The following is a 19,585-nucleotide window of genomic DNA, read 5'->3' on the forward strand; positions in this document are numbered from 1 at the left end:
AAATGTCTGTTAAAAAAATAGGTTGTAATTGCCAGACTTACTAGTACTAGGCTCCTGGTGCATAAGAAGCTGTGGGGGTTCATTGACATTAGTTGTATCACTATCAACATCTTCATTTCCCTTCTGGTTGCAGTTTTCATAATGTGATTTCAAACGGCAAACAAGTCCTTGGATATCCTTTTGACAGTATTTGCACTTTGCTCTTGCACCTTTCTTTCCAAGATCTGCTGCTGGCATCTCAACAAAATGAACCCAAATAGGGTCTCTCTTACGACCTGCCATGGCTCACACAGATCACTTATGAAGTTTGATTGTTACTACAGCCAAGTACTGCTGACTATCCAACAAGTTTGGGCATGTCAACTGAATGGAAAAAGAAACTAAACCAAAAGTGAAACCAAGCTAGAAGTGTGGAATTAAAGGGGCAGTATGAACAAAATGTGGAGGCTATTAATAGTTTATACAATTAAGACATGCTGCTTTTAAACACCTACCTATTGCCATATAGTAAAACAAAAAAGATTTTTACTTACTTTGGGGTCCCCCCCTCACCCTGGCGTTAGATTGTTGCCCCTAGTTTCGTCCGTGTAACTATGGGCGCACATGCGCACTGCTCTCACTTCTCATTTTAATCGTGATTTATATTAAAAAAAACCTTTTGATTTAAATCAGTGATTTAAATCATGATTAAAATCATGATTTAAATCGATCCGATTTAAATAGAAAAAAATCTTTTGATTTAAATCGTGATTTAAATCATGATTTAAATCGGCGTGATTTAAATCAATCCACCCTGCTTGCGCATATATAGAAAAGATTCACCAGACCCATCCTGTGGATCCGATAAAATGTTGTAAATTTCTGAAATCAGACCCCTGGTGTTCACACCTCTCCTGCAAATTTTCTCGAAATCTGTGGGGATAGAAGCTCCCGCTTTACCATATAGGGAGTTAGCAAAATCTCTAATTTGTAGGTATTGAAAGAATTCCCTGTTGGAAATCGAGAAATGTTGCTTAAGATAATCAAAGGAGTGAATCTCCATGGTCTCCCCGTCTATAATGTCCGCAAATCTAAATAAGCCTGCTTTGAGCCAAGGGTGAACCATAGGAGATTCTAAACTGCCTGGGAGCTGTGGATGATAGACGAAGGACACCAGGGGGGAGCAAGGTGACATGAGGGCGAATCTCCGTGTGCAGGTGTTCCAAATGTCACGAGTGGACTGCATGGGGCCTAGAAGGGGTGGAAAGGACTTACATTGTGCTGGCGACCATAAAAGAGAGTTAGGGTGTATTGGGGCAAGCCATAATTTCTCTATTTCATTCCACCTGCTGTAGGCCCATAGGGACGTCCAGCAGGGGATTCTCCTCAGGTGTGTAGCCCAGTAGTATTTAAGAATATTTGGCACAGAAAGCCCTCCCCTGGTCTTATGAGCTGTGAGAACCTCCTTAGCCACTCTATGGCGCTTTTGTTGCCATATGAACCTAATAATAGCCGCCTGAAGGGACTTCAGTTCCGAGACCGGAACTCCAACTGTGAGGGTCTCAAAGGCGTAGATCAATCTGGGTAAAAGACTCATTTTTACCGCCGCTATCCGACCCATCCACGAGAGAGGAAGTGATTGCCATTTAGTTAGGCGGGCTTTTGATTCTTTAAAGAGGGAGGGGAAATTTAGTTTGTAGAGGGTCTCGTATGAGGACGTAATATTCACCCCCAAATATTTCACAGCATCCTGTTTCCACCTGAATTTAATTTTTTTGATAAGCTGTACAGAAAATATAAAAAATTAAGTTGTCAGCCCTGATGTAGAGGTAAGTAACATGTGTGAAAATCATACTTGCAAATTGTTGGTGATCCCTCCACAGTGCCCACTTTTTCAGGCCACAACCCCTTCATTGCTCTGGTTCCTGTTTGATGAAACCTTTGAGGCTTCAGCATGTGCTTCTTACGGGAGTTCGAACTATCTTCTCTTTTTCCAGGATACTCCCGGAGCATTGTCAATTGTAGTGAAAATTATCATTTTTTGTAAAGCCATGCCCCTTTCCAGAAACAGTGACAGTCCTATAAAAAAGATGCGGAAAATGAAACTTGGAAAGTGGGAAAGTTTTTCATGTACCAAATTGTTCAAAAGGAAGACTCACAGGGTTCATAAATATTGTAACGATGGATGCTACAGTCCGAAGGTTCTTTCTGGTCCGTCCCATATTGTCAACTCATAGAAAGCCCGTTCACACAAACTTGGGCCATATTTTTTGGAACTGTTCCACTTAGACAAAGTTATCTTATTCATAAAAAATATCTAAAAAACAATAATCAGATACAGTAATAATAAGCCAAACCGAATATTTGATTACATATATAATATAAGGAAAAACAATGGGAAGATTCTAAGATCAGATCTCTTTGAAGTTCAACACAGTTCATAAAGAAATCCTATTGGTGGCAATAATGAAAAAAGGAAATTATGTGTAAAGATAAATATTTAAAAATAGGAAGCTATTATGTAAAAAATACTAAAAAATGCATGAGAATATTCCATGTATACTATATGAGTTAAATTATTCATATCAATACTTTCGGTAAAATAATGAATTCAAAAGTCACATAGAAGACCCTGACATAATAATGTAAGAACAGAGACCGCTTGCATGTCCCAATTACCTGGATTTTCTATTGGAAACAGTATGGAAGCCTGCAAGAGTCATGTAATTCATTAGGAAAGAGTCTCCTTTCCAATTAATCTAAAAGACACTGATTAAAGGTTCTTGAGTGATCGCAATGTGATTTACATCGATGAAATTACATGCTGACTGGTACCTTTTCCTGCTTGTCTCATTCTTCTGTTGAGTGAAGTGTATGAGAAATCAGTCAGAACCTAACCTCAAGCCTCAAAAACCCCTTTAAAGATTTTAGACAATTTGGCTTCTACATCCTCTACTTGTCACTGTACATAGCAGACTGCAGAATGAGTTGCTTTTTAATATGTCAATGAGCGTGTTTGATGGAAGGGTCTGTATCCAAACATTACCTCTCTTCTCCTGAACCCTTCACAGCTGATTTGTGACTTTGAACATCACTAAGAAGGTGGTTCAGGAGAAGAAAGATGATGGTTACTGATCCTGTTCTCAGACTAGCTCACTGATAGATTGATTAAAAGCAGAGTCTGTAATTTGCTATGTACAGTTATAGCCGTAGAGGCCAAATGATCCAACATTTATATTTTTTTATATTATTTTATTACACTGTGGGAGAGACATACGCCTTTCCAATTAATTTTAAGACACTGATTGGTCAGCACATAACCTCATCTATGCAAATGGCATACTGGCAGTCACATCTCTGCTGCTCAAGATAACAAGAGTGAAATCGTGATAGCGTGCAAATTGCACACTGTCAGGAGTTTTCACTCTACAGTCACATAGAGAGATTGCAAAAATGTATTTGGAGCGTGGAAAACTCCTTTAAATATTTTAGACAATTTGGCTTCTGCAGCCTCTAAGTATCACAGTGCATAGCAGAATGCAGAATGAGTTTCTTTTGAATCTGTATGTGAGATTGCCTGACAGAAGGGTCTGTAACCCTTATCTCCCTTCTCCCAAACCCTTCATAGCTGATTTGTGACTGGTTGAAAATAGCTAAGCAGTTGGTTCAGGAGACAAGCTCGCTTATGGATAGATTGTTAACTCAATGTACTGTCTGCTATGTACAGTGATCCATAAAGGCAGTAAAAGTCAAAAGATCTATTACTATTTAAAAACTTTTCAAATATGATTTTTAGCAAAATCTACATGCATTAAGAAAAAGAAAAACTAACGCTCCCAGAGGCTTCCGTCTTTTAAACTTCCAAAAATCTCTACTTTTCCTGAGCATTTCAAAGTTGGAGCTGGCTTTTAAATTTATGATTTTTATTTGTATGAAAGTATAGAAATGAATAATGTATAATAGATGGAATATCTTTATGAATTTTTAGCAGCATTTTACATAATATTATCTTATTTTTACATAATATCTTTTTATTAACCAATACGGTAACAGATATAAAAATGTCATTGCAATTATTTATTTTGTGTTATTTCTTATTTCCACCAATTTTTTTATATTAATCTTTTATATTTTTAGGAACTGTAGAGAACTGACCAATGATTTGTCGACGTGGAATCAGAATTTATTTTGCTATTTACTTAATCATATATTTGCTTTGACTTTTTATGTACTGATTATTACTGTATGTAAGCATTGCCATTCAGTTATTCATCCATTATTGATATTCTGTGTAATGTGCTTTATGGAGATCTCACATTGTACCATCTATAGCTGGAAGGAGAACAGTTAGTGGACTGTAAATGAACTTGATGTTGAACTTTGACCAGACTTGGCGACTCTTTCTTGGGACTCATTCAGATGTCCGTTTTTTGCGTACGAGTTCTGTTTGTGGGTTTCAACGATAGCACTCGTACCTAATATAGTCTATTGGGCCATTCACATGTTTGAGTGGTCTATGCACAATTGTGGACAATGCCTAATATTGGTCCTGGTGTATGCTCAAAATCGGCAATGCTATTCTATGAGTTTGTGAAAAAAATCAGAAGACACTAGGATACTATGAGTGCTATCTGTTTATCACAGACTGATAGGAGAAGGTAGAAAAACTGATGAAACTCAGACCAAGCTCAGATAAAACTCTGATAGCGCCATGAATAAAGTCTCTGATGAAAGTAGGATCGTATTTTTTGGGGGACGTGCAGCTCTAATGGTCTAAAGCCACATTCAGCTCTAATAGATGGTCACGAGCCACAATCAGCTCTGACAGATGATCATGAGCCACATTCTACTCTAATAGATGGTCACAAGCCACATTCAGCTCTAATAGATGGTCGCAAGCCACATTCAGCTCTAATAGATTGTTGCGAGCCACAATCAGCTCTGACAGATGGTCACGAGCCACATTCAGCTCTTAGATGGTCTCGAGCCACAATCAGCTCTGACAGATGGTCGCGAGCCACATTCAGCTCTTAGATGGTCTCGAGCCACAATCAGCTCCGACAGAAGGTCGCGAGCCACATTCAGCTCTAATAGATGGTCACGAGCCACATTCAGCTCTGAGAGATGGTCGCGAGCCACAATCAGCTCTGACAGATGGTCGCGAGCAACATTCAGCTCTTAGATGGTTGCGAGCCACATTCAGCTCTAATAGATGGAGATGGTTGCGAGCCTCATTCAGCTCTAATAGATGGTCACAAGCCACATTCAGCTCTAATAGATGGTCGCGAGCCACATTCAGCTCTAATAGATTGTTGCGAGCCACAATCAGCTCTGACAGATGGTCACGAGCCACATTCAGCTCTTAGATGGTCTCGAGCCACAATCAGCTCTGACAGATGGTCGCGAGCCACATTCAGCTCTTAGATGGTCTCGAGCCACAATCAGCTCCGACTGAAGGTTGCGAGCCACATTCAGCTCTAATGGATGGTCACGAGCCACATTCAGCTCTGAGAGATGGTCGCGAGCCACAATCAGCTCTGACAGATGGTCGCGAGCAACATTCAGCTCTTAGATGGTTGCGAGCCTCATTCAGCTCTAATAGATGGTCACAAGCCACATTCAGCTCTAATAGATGGTCGCGAGCCACATTCAGCTCTAATAGATTGTTGCGAGCGACAATCAGCTCTGACAGATGGTCACGAGCCACATTCAGCTCTTAGATGGTCTCGAGCCACAATCAGCTCTGACAGATGGTCGTGAGCCACATTCAGCTCTTAGATGGTCTCGAGCCACAATCAGCTCCGACAGAAGGTCGCGAGCCACATTCAGCTCTAATAGATGGTCACGAGCCACATTCAGCTCTGAGAGATGGTCGCGAGCCACAATCAGCTCTGACAGATGGTCGCGAGCAACATTCAGCTCTTAGATGGTTGCGAGCCACATTCAGCTCTAATAGATGGTCGCGAGCCACATTTAGCTCTGACAGATGTCACGAGCCACAATCAGCTCTGACAGATGGTCGCAAGCCACATTCAGCTCTAATAGATGGAGATGGTCGCAAGCCTCATTCAGCTCTAATAGATGGTCGCAAGCCACATTTAGCTCTAATTGATGGTCGCGAGCCACATTCAGCTGTAATAGATGGTCGTGAGCCACATTCAGCTCTAATAGATGGTCGCGAGCCACATTCAGCTCTAATAGATGGTCACGAGCCACATTCAGCTCTAATAGATGGTCGCGAGCCACATTCAGCTCTAATAGATGGTCGCGAGCCACATTCAGCTGTAATAGATGGTCGCTAGCCACATTCAGCGGTGCCTCTCCCACTTACAACATAGTGACACCAAGAGCCCCAAAGTCCCGTTTTACTCTAAATACAGCCAAAGTAAAGCACAATGACACTTCTACCTTTTACTTTTTTAGGCTGTATACATATATCCAGGAGTTCCCATTTTACCCTTTCACGCCCATATACCACACTATCTCACCCAGGTTCCCTCTGACAGTATCATGCTATCTCCAGTTTACAATATTTGTCCTCTGCTCTCCTCCAGTATACACGCATCCATATCTGTACTACTGTGCGTGGCTACTCACAAATCTCACCATCTGAAGACCTTCTCTTCATAGTTGTTTGCTAAACCTAGTCCTAGTGACTAGGCTGCAATATGGTGTTCCGACCTGGCTCTTCCTTCTTTACATAGGATTGCCTGATCGTTTACTACTTTTTTATTCTGCCTGACCGCCTTGACTCTGACTCAGTTGTCCTTATACACATATTTGTATCTGATTCTGATCTTGTTCCTCACTTTTTGGTATCTGCTGACCCAGTTGGTTTATTATTTTCCCTGTTTTCCTTGTTTGCTCTTCTTTCAGGAGCTACTCCACAGATTCAACCTGGGAGCCCCTGCTGTCAAAAGCCAGATCCCTGTATAAAGGTTAAAGGGTAAAACCGGGAAACCTCTGCAAAGTAAAGGGACTAGCAACTTCTTATTTCATACCTACCCTTCTCTGAGTATCTTCCATCTTCCAGTTATAATTTACTTCCCCTATGGAACAAGTGCCCCATTTCCTTCTCTTTCCATTAGGTACTGCAGTCGTTGCTACTTTTGTACTTCTACCTTATGTGTGTCTTATAAGGGAGAATGTGTATGCAACCCGAAATATAAATACCGAAGATAATAACGACTGTATTCCTAGTAATAATAGTAATAAAAATGATACTAATCTATAATGACTCGCCTTCAGCTTTGTTGCTGTTTTCCCTGTTTTCTAGGTTAAATAATAGTCATCTCTTTTGTACACTGCTTTTTGTATAATTTATTGCTGTGTGGGTAGTTGCTCTACTGGGCAATTTTTAGTCTCCAGTAGCTTCGGACTTTTTAACGATTGAACGTTGCCCGTAGAACGAACATCTCTCTGCCCTAAGGCCGTTGCCTCTAATTATTGTCTATTCTCCCTCCATACAAGATACGTAATTCGACCAGGCAAAGAGATCTGTGTCAAGCATAACCTGATTAAACACATTACCTTCATATATTGAAGGATCCTCTGTAATTCGCTAAATGGGTCTCTTTGTGCTGGTGTTCAGAATTAACATGACAGAGTATAGCGGTAGTCAAGAGCGTTCTGACGGGTTTACCATGACAAGAAAAAATTGAGCTGTCACCGTGACAGGCTCTGCCTCAACCATTTCCATCCAAATAGAGGAAAACAACCCAAAAGCTCTGAGTCCGATGCATCCTTATATAACGGGGCCGAAATGCGACAAAGAAAGTAAATCTAGAAGCCGACTCAAGAAGGAAAAACGCTAATGTTCCCACCAGAAAGTTCTGACCTCTGTAACAAGGTTTTCTGCATCAGATGTAGACCTACAAAGAAGAGTTTGTCATTTAGTACAACTCATAATAATGTGATCTCTGTGGTTCTACAAGTTCAGTCACTGACTTTACAGCTGTAAAGCCTTAAAGGGAAACGGTCATGTTGAAAATGCAATCCAGTCTGCAGGTGGCATGTTATAGAGCAGGAAGAGATGAGCAGATTCATATATAGTTTTGTTAGAAAATAATTTAGAGGAACTTATATTTGGTTCATGCAGCTTTACATGAACACCTGAGCCTTACACTATGGCCGGTCCGAATAACTAAAGCAATTGTTATCATCCACCTCTCGTGTCTCCCCTTTTCCTCATAGTTTGTAAGCTTGCGAGCAGGGCCCTCATTCCTCCTGGTATCTGTTTTGAACTGTATTTCTGTTATGCTGTAATGTCTATTGTCTGTACAAGTCCCCTCTATAATTTGTAAAGCGCTGCGGAATATGTTGGCGCTATATAAATAAAAATTATTATTATTATTATATTTTTCTTCATTTTAATCTCTGCTTACTCTGGGCTGAAAGGTCTTGTCATCTATCAGTCACTGAGTAGGACTCTTAGTGGACTCTTAAGCCTCAAATTACCTTTAAGTTGTTGAGTGGGGTTCATTAGACCCCAAGAGAGTTTGTCTTTGACCGGGGTCACACTTGCGAGTGCAATGCGAGAAACTCGCGCGTGTCTCTCGCCTCAATTCCCGGCACTGCCGCCAGCACTCGGGACTGGAGTGTTCAGCTACATAGAAATACATGCAGCCACATGCTCCAGTCCTGAGTGCCGGCGACAGTGCCGGGTATAAGGCGAGAGACACGCGCGAGTTTCTCGCAAGTGTGACCCCGGCCTTTGTCATATTTCCGCAAGTATGGAAGGTAGCTAACCATCAATTTTAGAAGCTTCCTTGCCCAGGCGCCTTTCCCTCCTTGGTACATCGTGAGACGTTTTGTTAACGTTTCGTCTACGCATGCCATAGTGAGATGCTTTTTCATCTCTTCAATGAATGCTTATGTTATTTGTAGCGTGAATAATCAAACTAAAATTACCCGAAGAGAATCTCTCAAACTCATGAGAACTCATAAAAGTATGAGAGCAGAAATTTCCATTTTGCCACAATTCCTGAAAAGATAACTCAATGATGACAAGTATTTTGGCGCGACTAACTGAAGGTTAAGATTTAATTAAATAGGTTAGAAAATGTTACAAAATCTTTTGCCTCTAAATTACTTCTCAATCATCTCAGGTCCTCTTGTTCTTTAACTTGACTGTATTTTTAACGTAGCTTTAAAGGGGTTGTCTCTGGACAGACATTGGTAGAATATCCAATAAGTGCTGGTCCAACCACTGTATTAATTAGTAGATCAGAATGGAAATGGCATTGGGAAATCATTGTCACAAAGTTGGCCATTGAATTTAACTGCACTGTTTCCAGAGGGCAGGGTCCACAAGAAATGAAGCGTTAGACCTCCTTCCAAAATGTAACACTAAATTCAGTCCAACTTCTTCTTCTCCTGGAAACAAGCAATTCTGGTCCCTATATATGTCCTCCTAAAGGACACGAACATCTGGAGGTATCACGAGTCAGCCATTGTCCTCTTATCTAAACATGAGCCAGGACATACGCCTATTCTTTACTACTTTACAAATCTTGATCTTGATGAATCCGTTCTGCTCTCTCCTTTCCCTAAAAATTGTCATGATGGAAGCCAATTTTACCTAGAGCCTCCCTTCAACGCTTTTTCATCCAACAAAAATAGTAATTAAAGTGAAATTTCTCCAGTGGAAAGCCCATTGAAGGAACTATACAAAACCTAGACCCAGCAGGTCTCCAGCATAGGAGAAACATGACAACCCCTGTGAGTCCCATAGTTGTAATTTGAGGCTCAAGGAAAAGTACATATAAAAAGGGCTTTAAACTAAAGATCCACCCGGTACGTTTTTTTCCTTTAAACCCCATTTCGAAAATCCTTGGGTCCATTCACCACCACAACAGAGTTCTTCAACAGCCTCCACCATCTCATAGCAAAAGGAATGGGGCCACCAGGACTGGGTTCTTTCTCCGTAATGGCCTCGCAGCAACCACATAAGCTGTCTTTATGGCATATTTTGTACACCCTTGATTTAAAGGGGTTATCTACTACTTTGATATTGATGACCTACCCTAAGGATTGGTCACCAGTTCCACATTAGTGAGGGTCCTACACCCCGCACTTCCATCAATCAGGTGTTATTAACTCCAGATGTAAGCAGAATAGCACAGCTCCGTACTATATAGTGTTCATTCGCGAATGCTGCAACTCCGTTCTTATTAAGTGAATAGGTGCTAAGTTGCAGTACCTGGGAGTGGCCACTAGACAGTATGTAACACTGTTCCTCTCCGTAGACTGCTTACATCTGGAGCTGATAACAGCTGATCGGTGGGGGTGCAGCATGTTCAATCCCCATGATTGGATATTAATGACTCATCTTAAGGTTAGGTCATCAATATCAAAGGAATGGGCAACCCCTTTAAAAACAAAGAAGATCTTGTGCTACAGTTAAGAAATTACAGATTTATTGACTTTGACGGTGTTGGAACTTCCCCTCCTTTTGGAGCAAATTTTAGATTCTCGGCTTGTCCTTAGATTCCCTTTGCAGCCACTTTAATTATTGATCTGCCGTGCTCATTCACCCATCGTACTCTAATTTCCATCTACACTCAATAAAATAACTGGTGTATGAGAGCCTCATTGTAGTCAGTACAGAGCCTGAGAGCAGTGATCACATCTGAGGTGTAAGCTGGGGGACGATGGCATTGAGAAAGCTCTTAAGAGGACCCAAGGATACAGATTTCTGTTGATTTCTTTAAGGCGTGTGCAAAATGGCCTCTTCAGCAATCCTAATAGTTACTATCAACCCTGTAACGGGCCTTGAAATGTGACTTAGGATAAAAGCCAGAATCTCAATTTGCTGACATGTGTTTCTGGGTGCTGCCCCTCATGGGTACTATGTATGAGATCTGATTTGACTAGATGAAAGGCTTTGGACTGAGGTCTAAGGGGTAAGGTCTCTCCTTGTGGAGAGTGATGCACCGGCTCTGGCATGTCAAGTTAAGGAGGCTTATTCACCGTGCAATGCTCCTCTGGGAAATGTAATATGTAAATTACCTCTTCAGAGAGGAAGAGGACTAGAACTCTATAGCGCCACCTGTTGGAGGCAGCAATTTTAGAAGTCACTCTTGATCCTTTCTAAGCATGTATAAGGCATGTGAAAAGATGGAAAAATGTACACAAAGGAAGACATTTCTTTTACTATGTAACTGTCATTTCAGGAGAAATTGCAGCAGAATGTCAGTTACTGCCTCCAGCTCTACCTCTCTCCATAGAACTTTATGAGCACCAACTGTCATCTCCTATATCAGTGATAGGAAAATATGTATTCCCAGAAGATATATTTTTATCCCATGAATTGAAAATATTGAGAATGAATAATCGGTCCAGAAGGAGAAAGAAGCAGATTACTGTAATAAGATATATTACAATAGTCTTATTTTCATTTTTACTTTTGATGTATAATATTTTTTTCTTAACCAAGGTTTCCCTTTCAGAGAAGGTATAACCATAACGCTGAATATCTATTATAAGCAAACCTTAAGGCCCCCATACACATTAGAGCAGTGTTCCCCATTCAGTGGCTAAGGAGCAATATGTGGCTGCAGTAATGTCCTGGCATTACTAGAACTCGTATACGAAGATAATAAAACATCACTGACAGTTAACCTCAGGGCATAAGCCATATATACTAGGCAGTATATAAAAGCCTTTTTAGATTTTAACCTTAAAGGGGGTTGTCCAGGTTCGGGGCTCAAGTCTGCAGTCACTCTATGTGACTGCAGCAGACTAATGAATCCTCACATTGCGCACACTGCGCACTGTCAGCATTCTCCAGTCCCGGCGCTAAGAGTGGTCGGTCAAGTGGCTGCAGGTATGCAGTAGACATGTCCGTCCTTGCTCAGTTCACTTGTATTGACCAGGGCTGCACACATCTAGTCGGCACATGACTGCGTGTATGCAAATTGCATATTTGCATTCACACCGTGACCGTCACCCCTACGTCACGGATCGGGGTAACTTTAGGCCAACAGACGGCTATCACATGTGCAGGGGGGCTTATCTTAGTTATCCCTCCACTGCTACAATGTGATGGAAAAACACACAAGGCTATTGACCTCTTAGTTTACAGCAGGGGCTTATTTTAATTATCCCACTGCTCTTCAATATACCACGAACTACAGGGATTTATGTATATCCCACTTTACAGTTCTGCTTGAACTTGCAGCTCTGGCGCCCCCCTTACCCTCCGGTCAGATTAGGTACTGCACCTAGGGTAATTAGTCGCCAGAAAGGCTGCCTGCTATGTACTGGCTATTGGGCACGCTGCAGCGAGGCAATATAACTACTCCCACTCAGGCGGGAACAATAATTAACAATGCCACAGTCGCTACAACGACTCCCAAAGGCACAGCACATGGTATGCTGCCACCAGCTTCGATTAAACGGGTTTGAAGCTAACCCAAAACAGTAGCGTAATTCCCTTCAGAAGACTTAGGGTACGTTTTAGAGCAGGAGAAAGAAACTAGTATTAAATATTTTACTCCGAAAAGTTAAGGCAGTGTTTACAAAGGTATATAAAGATGTTACAATATGAGACAATTGAAAAATATGTACAAGGGTAATTATAAAAATAACATGGAATGAAGAAGAAAGGTAAAACTCACATGCTCTCAGTTCATTTCAGGCAAAACCATGCTGGTAGGTGGAAATCCAAATGTCCCAGTGCATCAGGAGGTCTGGATAGAAACAGCTCCTCAAGTAAGACTCAGACTCAGACTAAAGGCTGGGTTAAGTGTAAAGACTTATAAACTCCAGCCTCGTGACATCACTAAAGGAGTTGGTTTCCTCGGACCCTCCCATCTCCTCAAACATACCAAATTTAACACAAAGTTTTATAATGCTCGTATCTCCGCTCCAGAACATGTCAGAATCCCAGCACACCCCTCATTCAGCTTATTTTAAAATTGGCTTTCGAATGAAACCAAATTTGCGCTGGTTGGGACATGCAGTTCCAGAGAAATCCGTACTTTTTTACCTGGTGGAATTAGAGGCTAGTGCTTACAGTGGCTAATAGATCCGCCGATGGAGGTTAGCAATATATACTTATTATTTTTCTAGCCCAAATCGGTGGCCCAATATCTTACTATAACCGAACAAAGAACCGCATGTCGTTGAGAAGGATATCAGACCAGTTCTAGCTGGAGAGAGATTTGTGCCGCTACAAGCGCAATAAACCTTCCTGGGCTTGGGGGCAGGGCAGAGCATTGAGAAGAAAAGCTTCACACACACATAGAAGCAAAGAGAGACAGAGAGAGAAGGGGGGATTTTTAGCCCGCAGCATGGGTCTAACAGGCAAGCTACAAAATCATATCTCATTTCATACAGTATCGTGACACACCCACGCATTCCGCACGCTAGCATCAGAGAATCCTGACAGTGCACAGTGTGCACGGTCAATCTTCATGTCCTTCATGAGATACGCCTCTAACAGAGGAATCAGGAAGCAATTCTCAGAGAGCACCGAAGCGTTCGGCATGTGTTTCACCCATATTTTTCAGTAGCCGCCTCTAAAGCAGGGCTCCCCTTAATTAACTTGTCGCTGAAATGTATTACCATTAGATTTGCAGATTTGTCATCAGACCAGATTTCCATGGGACCGTTCTGTGAACCAGACGACAAAAGGCGGTGTAATTCATACAAATACAGTCTTTGTGATTTTAGCTCTGCAGGCCACTATTTTTTATTCAAAATGGAACAACTGAGGTGTAATTGAAGTGGAGACTTTCAGGTTTAAGTAAAGGGGTTGAACAAAAATATCCTGTGAAACATTTAGGAATTGCAGCTATTTTTCTATGAGGACCCCTCATTTCAGGGACTCAAAAGTAATTGGACAATTTCACTTTACCATAAATAAAATGTTCATTTTTAATACTTTGTAGAGAATCCTTTGCTGGCAATGTGTGCCTGAGGTCTGCAGGCCATGGACGTTACCATCGCTGGTTTCCTCCTTTGTGATGCTTTGCTGGCAGCTGACTTCAGTTGTTGCTTGTTTTCTGCCTTATGTTTTGCCTTAAGCCCGTGAAGTGGTGCTCGAAGGTGATTGACTTGGCAATTGCAGAACATTCTAATTCTTTGCTTTCACAGTGTTTTGTGTCATTCTCCATTGTACTATAAGGCGCCGTCCAATCATCCTTGCTGCATTTAATTGAATCTGAGCAGAAAGTCTCGCCCTGTACACACAGAATTCACTCGTCTGCTTCTATATTCAGTCACATCACCAATAAACACTAGTGACTCGGTGCCATTGGAAGCCACGCATGTCCGCGCCATCACACTGCCTCCACTATATGTTACAGAGGATGTGCTGTGCTTTGGATCATGAGCCATTCCAAGCCTTCTCCATCCTTTCTTCTTCTTCTTCCTATCATTCTGGTACAGGTTGATCTTAGTTTCATCTGTCCAAATAATGATTTTCCAGAACTGGGCGGCTTCTAAGTCTAATGTTGCCTATCTATGTTTAAGGCTAATTAATGGTGAACCATCTGTGTTTTCTCTCATGAAGTCTTCTCTTTATGGTAGACTTAGATACGGAAACACCAAATTCCTAGAAAGTGTTCTCCACTGGGGTGGATGTTGTGAGGGTTTTCTCTTCACCATGGATAGGATTCTGCGATCATCCGCCACTGTTGTCTTCTCTGGATATGCAGCCCTCTTTGCGTTCCCGAGCTCACTAGTGCACTTTTTTTTTCAGAAGATACCAAACTGTTGAAATGGTCACTCTTAACATTTCTGCTCTCTCTCTCTCTGGTGGATTTCATCTATTTTTCAGCCTAATGATGATCTGTTTCTCTTCCATTGAGAGCTCCTTTTACCACATGTTGTGGGTTCACAGCAACAGCTTCCGAATGCAAATGCCACACCTGGAATCATCTTCAGACATTTTACCTGCTAAATTGATAATGGATTAATGAGGAAAAGGCCAATGCAGGCCACAAAATAGCTTTTTAAATAATTGTATAATTATTTTGGTCACTTGATGAAGAATAAGTTCAATAGGGATCAACATGATGTGAGTTTGAAAAAAAATCGCCCTACGATATATATGCTTTTAAAAAATATAAAAAAGTAAGACTTTTTGTATGTAACACTGTTTACATTACGCATGACAATATATTGACCACACCACATACATGACCCATCCCTGTGGCCCCCCCCCCATTAAAGCTACAGTTATGGCGACCACAGATTTCATAGACTTGTAATTATAAGACGAAGTGAGCATACAATAGCATAAAATATCTGAGCTTGGAGAAATTCTAGTGACCTTTACAATATGCGCACTTGACATTTGTCAGCAGCTGAAAGTGCAAATTATGACATAAAAGGACTTGTTAAATTCCTATATGGAGGTAACTACATAATCACAATGGATCGGCGGGAAAAAAATACATGTGATTGAAATTGTTCATAAAAATGGAATTGAGCTGCCGTCCATACAATTGTGTGGACCAGTTATCACATTGGAAACTTTCACAATTAAACTGGTTGTGCAAGGCCACTCTCATTGTTTTGAGTATTAAGTCAATCTGCACACTTCATCCTTCTCTGTTCTGCAGGTCAACAAACTAGCTGGACTTATACAATGGGTAATCAACATATTAGCAAACATCTATTGTTCAATTACCCTATGTCCCTGTCCCCCAAAGACAGCAGAGAATAAGCTACAGCAAACAACTCAAGAGTCAACATTCAAATAATAGTCTATGATTCATATGACAACAGTCTATGTTTCTTGACCAACCAAAGAAAAACACATACATTTAATAGCCAACATTCAGACAATAGCCTATTTCTCCTGGCCTAATGAAAATAGATGTATGGACAATTAAGATTAAATGCTATATCATTACAGTTAGTATTTTAGATCAGTATTTGTAAGCCAGTATCAAGAATGGTACAATCAGAGGAAAAGTATAATAGAAACACATCACCATGTCTGCCTTTTTCACCCACTCCTGGTTTTGGGTTACAAATACTGATGTATAATACTGACCAAATACTCAACGTGTGAACGTACTGCAGACAATTATGGTGGTAGGATATGTCATCAACTTCTTGAGTTTCAGGGGTTAATTACTCAATGAATCAAACATACACCCATCAAATAAAGCAAAGGAGATGAAGTAGCACAAGATGGTCGCGTCCAGCCTATTACTACTACTTGGACATGATGGGATATTGTAACAATGAGAAAACAGTTTCAGAAAGTTTAATGTTATTATACAGCCCTTATACATTTACCCCATGCAAAGACAAGCTGAGAATAATAATAATAATAATAATAATAGTGTTAATAACTTTTCCTTATTCAGATTGTCTCTTTAGTGAGGAAGACGACTTGAACTTTAGTGCTACCTGTTGGAAGTAGCAAACCTAAGCGTCAATATCGACCCATTAATGTGCCTCGCAATATGACTTAGGATAAAAGCCAAACCAGAATTTCAGTTTGCAGACACGTGTTTCTGGGTGTTTCTCCTTATCAGTGAAACGCATGAGATCTGATTTCGCTGTATGAGAGGCTTCTAACTGGGGTCTAAAGGGTAACGTTTCTTCTTTTGGAGAGTGACATAATTGACAGAGAAAGTTACCCTGTAGAACCCAGTCAGAGGCCTCTCACCCAGACAAATCAGATCTCATACTTTATACTGATGGGGGGCAACACCCCAACACATGTGTATGCAAATTGAGATTCTGGTTTGACTTTTATCCTAAGTCATGTGATAAGGCTCATTAAAGGGTCGATATTAACTTTAGGATTGCTACTTCCAATAAGTGGCACTAGAGTTCCTGTCCTTTTCTTCTTTAAAGTTACAATTAGCATATTTAATTTCCCAGAGGAGCATTGTATAGATTAAAAGCCTCCTTACCCTGGCATGTCACTCTCCATAAGGAGAAACTTTACCCCCTGGTCACCTTTCCTTGTGACAGCTGATGTATTGACACAGAAGGGGAGTGGCTTACTATTGTAGATTGTGAGCCTTCGCGGGCAGGGTCCTCTCTCCTCCTGTACCAGTTATGACTTGTACGAGGGGCGATCCAAAAGTAATGATAATCAATACTAAACACAATGAATATAGTAAAAAAAATTTTTTATTGTTTTACATAGTCTCCTATCAAGTCTATACATTTAGTCCATCTCTTTTCTAAACTTAGAATTCCCTTAGAAAAAAATTCTTGATCTTGACCCTCAAAAAAATCCCCAACAGCGGTTATCACGTTGCTATTGTCATCAAATTTCTTGCCCCGGAGGTGTTCCTTGAGTCGAGGAAAGAGAAAGAAGTCACTGGGGGCTAGATCTGGCCAATAGGGGGGGTGTTCCACCAGTTCAAAGCCCGCTTCTTGAATGGTAGCCATGGCAACAGCAGCTTTGTGAGCCAGCGCGTTATCTTGGTGAAACAACACTCCAGCCTGCAGTTTGCCGCGCCTTTTCTCCTTGATAGCCTCCCACAATCTTCTTATTTGTTATGCGTAGTAGGAGCCCGTAATAGTGGCTCCCTTCTCCAAATAGTCCACCATAATAATTCCTTCAGCGTCCCAAAAAACGGACGCCATAACCTTCCCTGCTGAGCTTGACACTTTGAATTTCTTCGGCGTTGGTTCGTCGGCTCGTTTCCACGTCATCGATTGTTGTTTAGTTTCGGGATCAAAGTGGTGGATCCAGGTCTTGTCCATGGTCAAAAAACGTGACAAAAAATTTTCCTTGTCTGCTTGGAACTTTTCGAGATTTGCTATTGAACTGTCAACTCGTTTCTTCTTTTGTTCGTCGGTTAACATTTTTGGCACCCAACGCGTGGAGACCTTTCTCACATGCAATTATTTTGCAAGGATTCTTTGAATACTGCCATATGAGATCCCTGTGACCTCAGCTACATGCCTGATAGTCACTCTTCGATCTGCCAATACAACTTCTTCAACTTTTTTCACGTTTTCTTCATTGAGGGACGTGGATGGGCGTCCTTGACGATGTTCATCTTCCGTCGATGTTCTTCCCAGCTTAAATTCCTTGGCCCAGCTTGCAACTGTGGAATAGGGAGGAGAAGAGTCCCCCAATGTTTCCACCAAGTCGCTGTGTATGTCTTTGGTAGTCATTTTTTTCAAGCAGAGGTATTTGATGACAGCTCTGAGCTCGTTTTTTTCCATTTCGATGTTCACTCCTCGGCAGTTCATATTCAAATGAATGTAGCTCCCGGGAATCGTGGTCTATTTAAGTGATTTTTTTTTCCTGGACTAGTGGGTACCTAAGAGAGAAGAAAACATTTTATTTTAATTTCTGTGTGCAATAGAAATAACCGATTATCATTACTTTTGGATCGCCCCTCGTATTGTTTAGGATTATTGTACTTGTTTTTATTATGTATACCCCTCCTCACATGTAAAGCGCCATAGAATAAATGGCGCTATAACAATAAATAATAATAATAATACTATAGAAACATTGAGCCAGCCCCCTTCACACACTTGTCTAGGCATGTGACAACACAAAAACACTGCCCTGTATGTGGAGCATATAACCGTAAGAGGGCTTTCTGGATCTTCTGATGGTGCAAGACGTCCTCACAGACATTTTTTTTTTACCTTGTGTTAGCTATTTATTTACTTATATATTTACTATAAGGTATATGCTCATTTTGTGTTCCTTTTTCTTGGGTTTTGTGTATGAACTGGCCACAGTGTGAACATGTTTTTACACATTGTACGTATATCAACGTATGCTTCAGCTCATTTCTTTGGTTTTAACTCTTCCTGGCCGCCTTGCCGAATGTGCGTCTAGTAGGAGAAAATGTACTTTAATCCTCCGGGGAGCCGCCGGCTTTCAGTCATAAGGACGTACAGTATACTACAGTCACACTCACAGCATGGTTCATTATACTAGCCACACCCCTACACTCTGATTGACAGCTGGCTCTGCAGCACATCAGTGCAAAGCTAGTTGAAAGCCAGGGGCTCTCATGAGGAAATAAGCTCATTTCTCCCAGTAGCCGCACGTTCAGTAAGGCGGCCAGTAAGTTTTATAACGCTATGTACCAGCAGATTAACCCTATATCTGCGGATGAATAGCCTTTTTTCAAGGTGACAGGTTCCCTTTATGGATCCTGTATTATTTTTCCTGCATATGGAGGTGCTGACGCTGCATAGTATTCTTATTTAGACTGTTTGGAAGGATTATTTGTGCATCATACTATGGCACCTATTGGGCCCATTTTTGTAATGTATGACAGTATAATATATGGGAAGGGGTGCAAAGTTAAATATTAGGTGAACTAGGGGTCCCACCAAGGACAACATCTGCAAGGAGTTTGTATGTTGTCCCCGTGTTTGCGTGGGTTTCTTCCGGTTTCCTCCCTCACTCCAAAGAAATACTGCTAGGGAATCTAGATTGTGAGCCCCAATGGGGACAGCGATGATAATGTCTGTAAAGTGCTGAGGAATTAATGGCGCTATATAAGTAAAATAAGTAAATATTATTTATTTAATTTGCGCCCTTAATTCCAGGGAGCTGTACATGCAAAAAATAGTCCATCAATGTTTAACTCCTCCTATTGTAAAGCATCATCCAGGCCTCCAGATTTACACACACCATTGACATGAG

The 19,585-nt window shown here is 41.1% G+C and overlaps 2 protein-coding genes across 3 annotated transcripts in view; one reads left to right on the forward strand and one right to left on the reverse strand.

Annotated features, from left to right (window-relative positions):
- LOC138680728 (uncharacterized) overlaps positions 1 to 416 on the reverse strand; it is a 43,666-nt gene extending 43,250 nt beyond the window's left edge. Inside the window, exon 1 of the mRNA XM_069768008.1 lies at positions 42 to 416. Coding sequence (XP_069624109.1) covers positions 42 to 282 — 241 coding nt within the window. The 5' untranslated portion in view covers positions 283 to 416. The remainder of the gene's footprint in view (positions 1 to 41) is intronic.
- KCNH1 (potassium voltage-gated channel subfamily H member 1) overlaps positions 1 to 19,585 on the forward strand; it is a 331,289-nt gene that overhangs the window by 144,134 nt on the left and 167,570 nt on the right. The window lies entirely within an intron of this gene.

Source organism: Ranitomeya imitator, chromosome 5 (assembly GCF_032444005.1).
Source record: "Ranitomeya imitator isolate aRanImi1 chromosome 5, aRanImi1.pri, whole genome shotgun sequence".
Taxonomy (NCBI): Eukaryota; Metazoa; Chordata; class Amphibia; order Anura; family Dendrobatidae; genus Ranitomeya; species Ranitomeya imitator.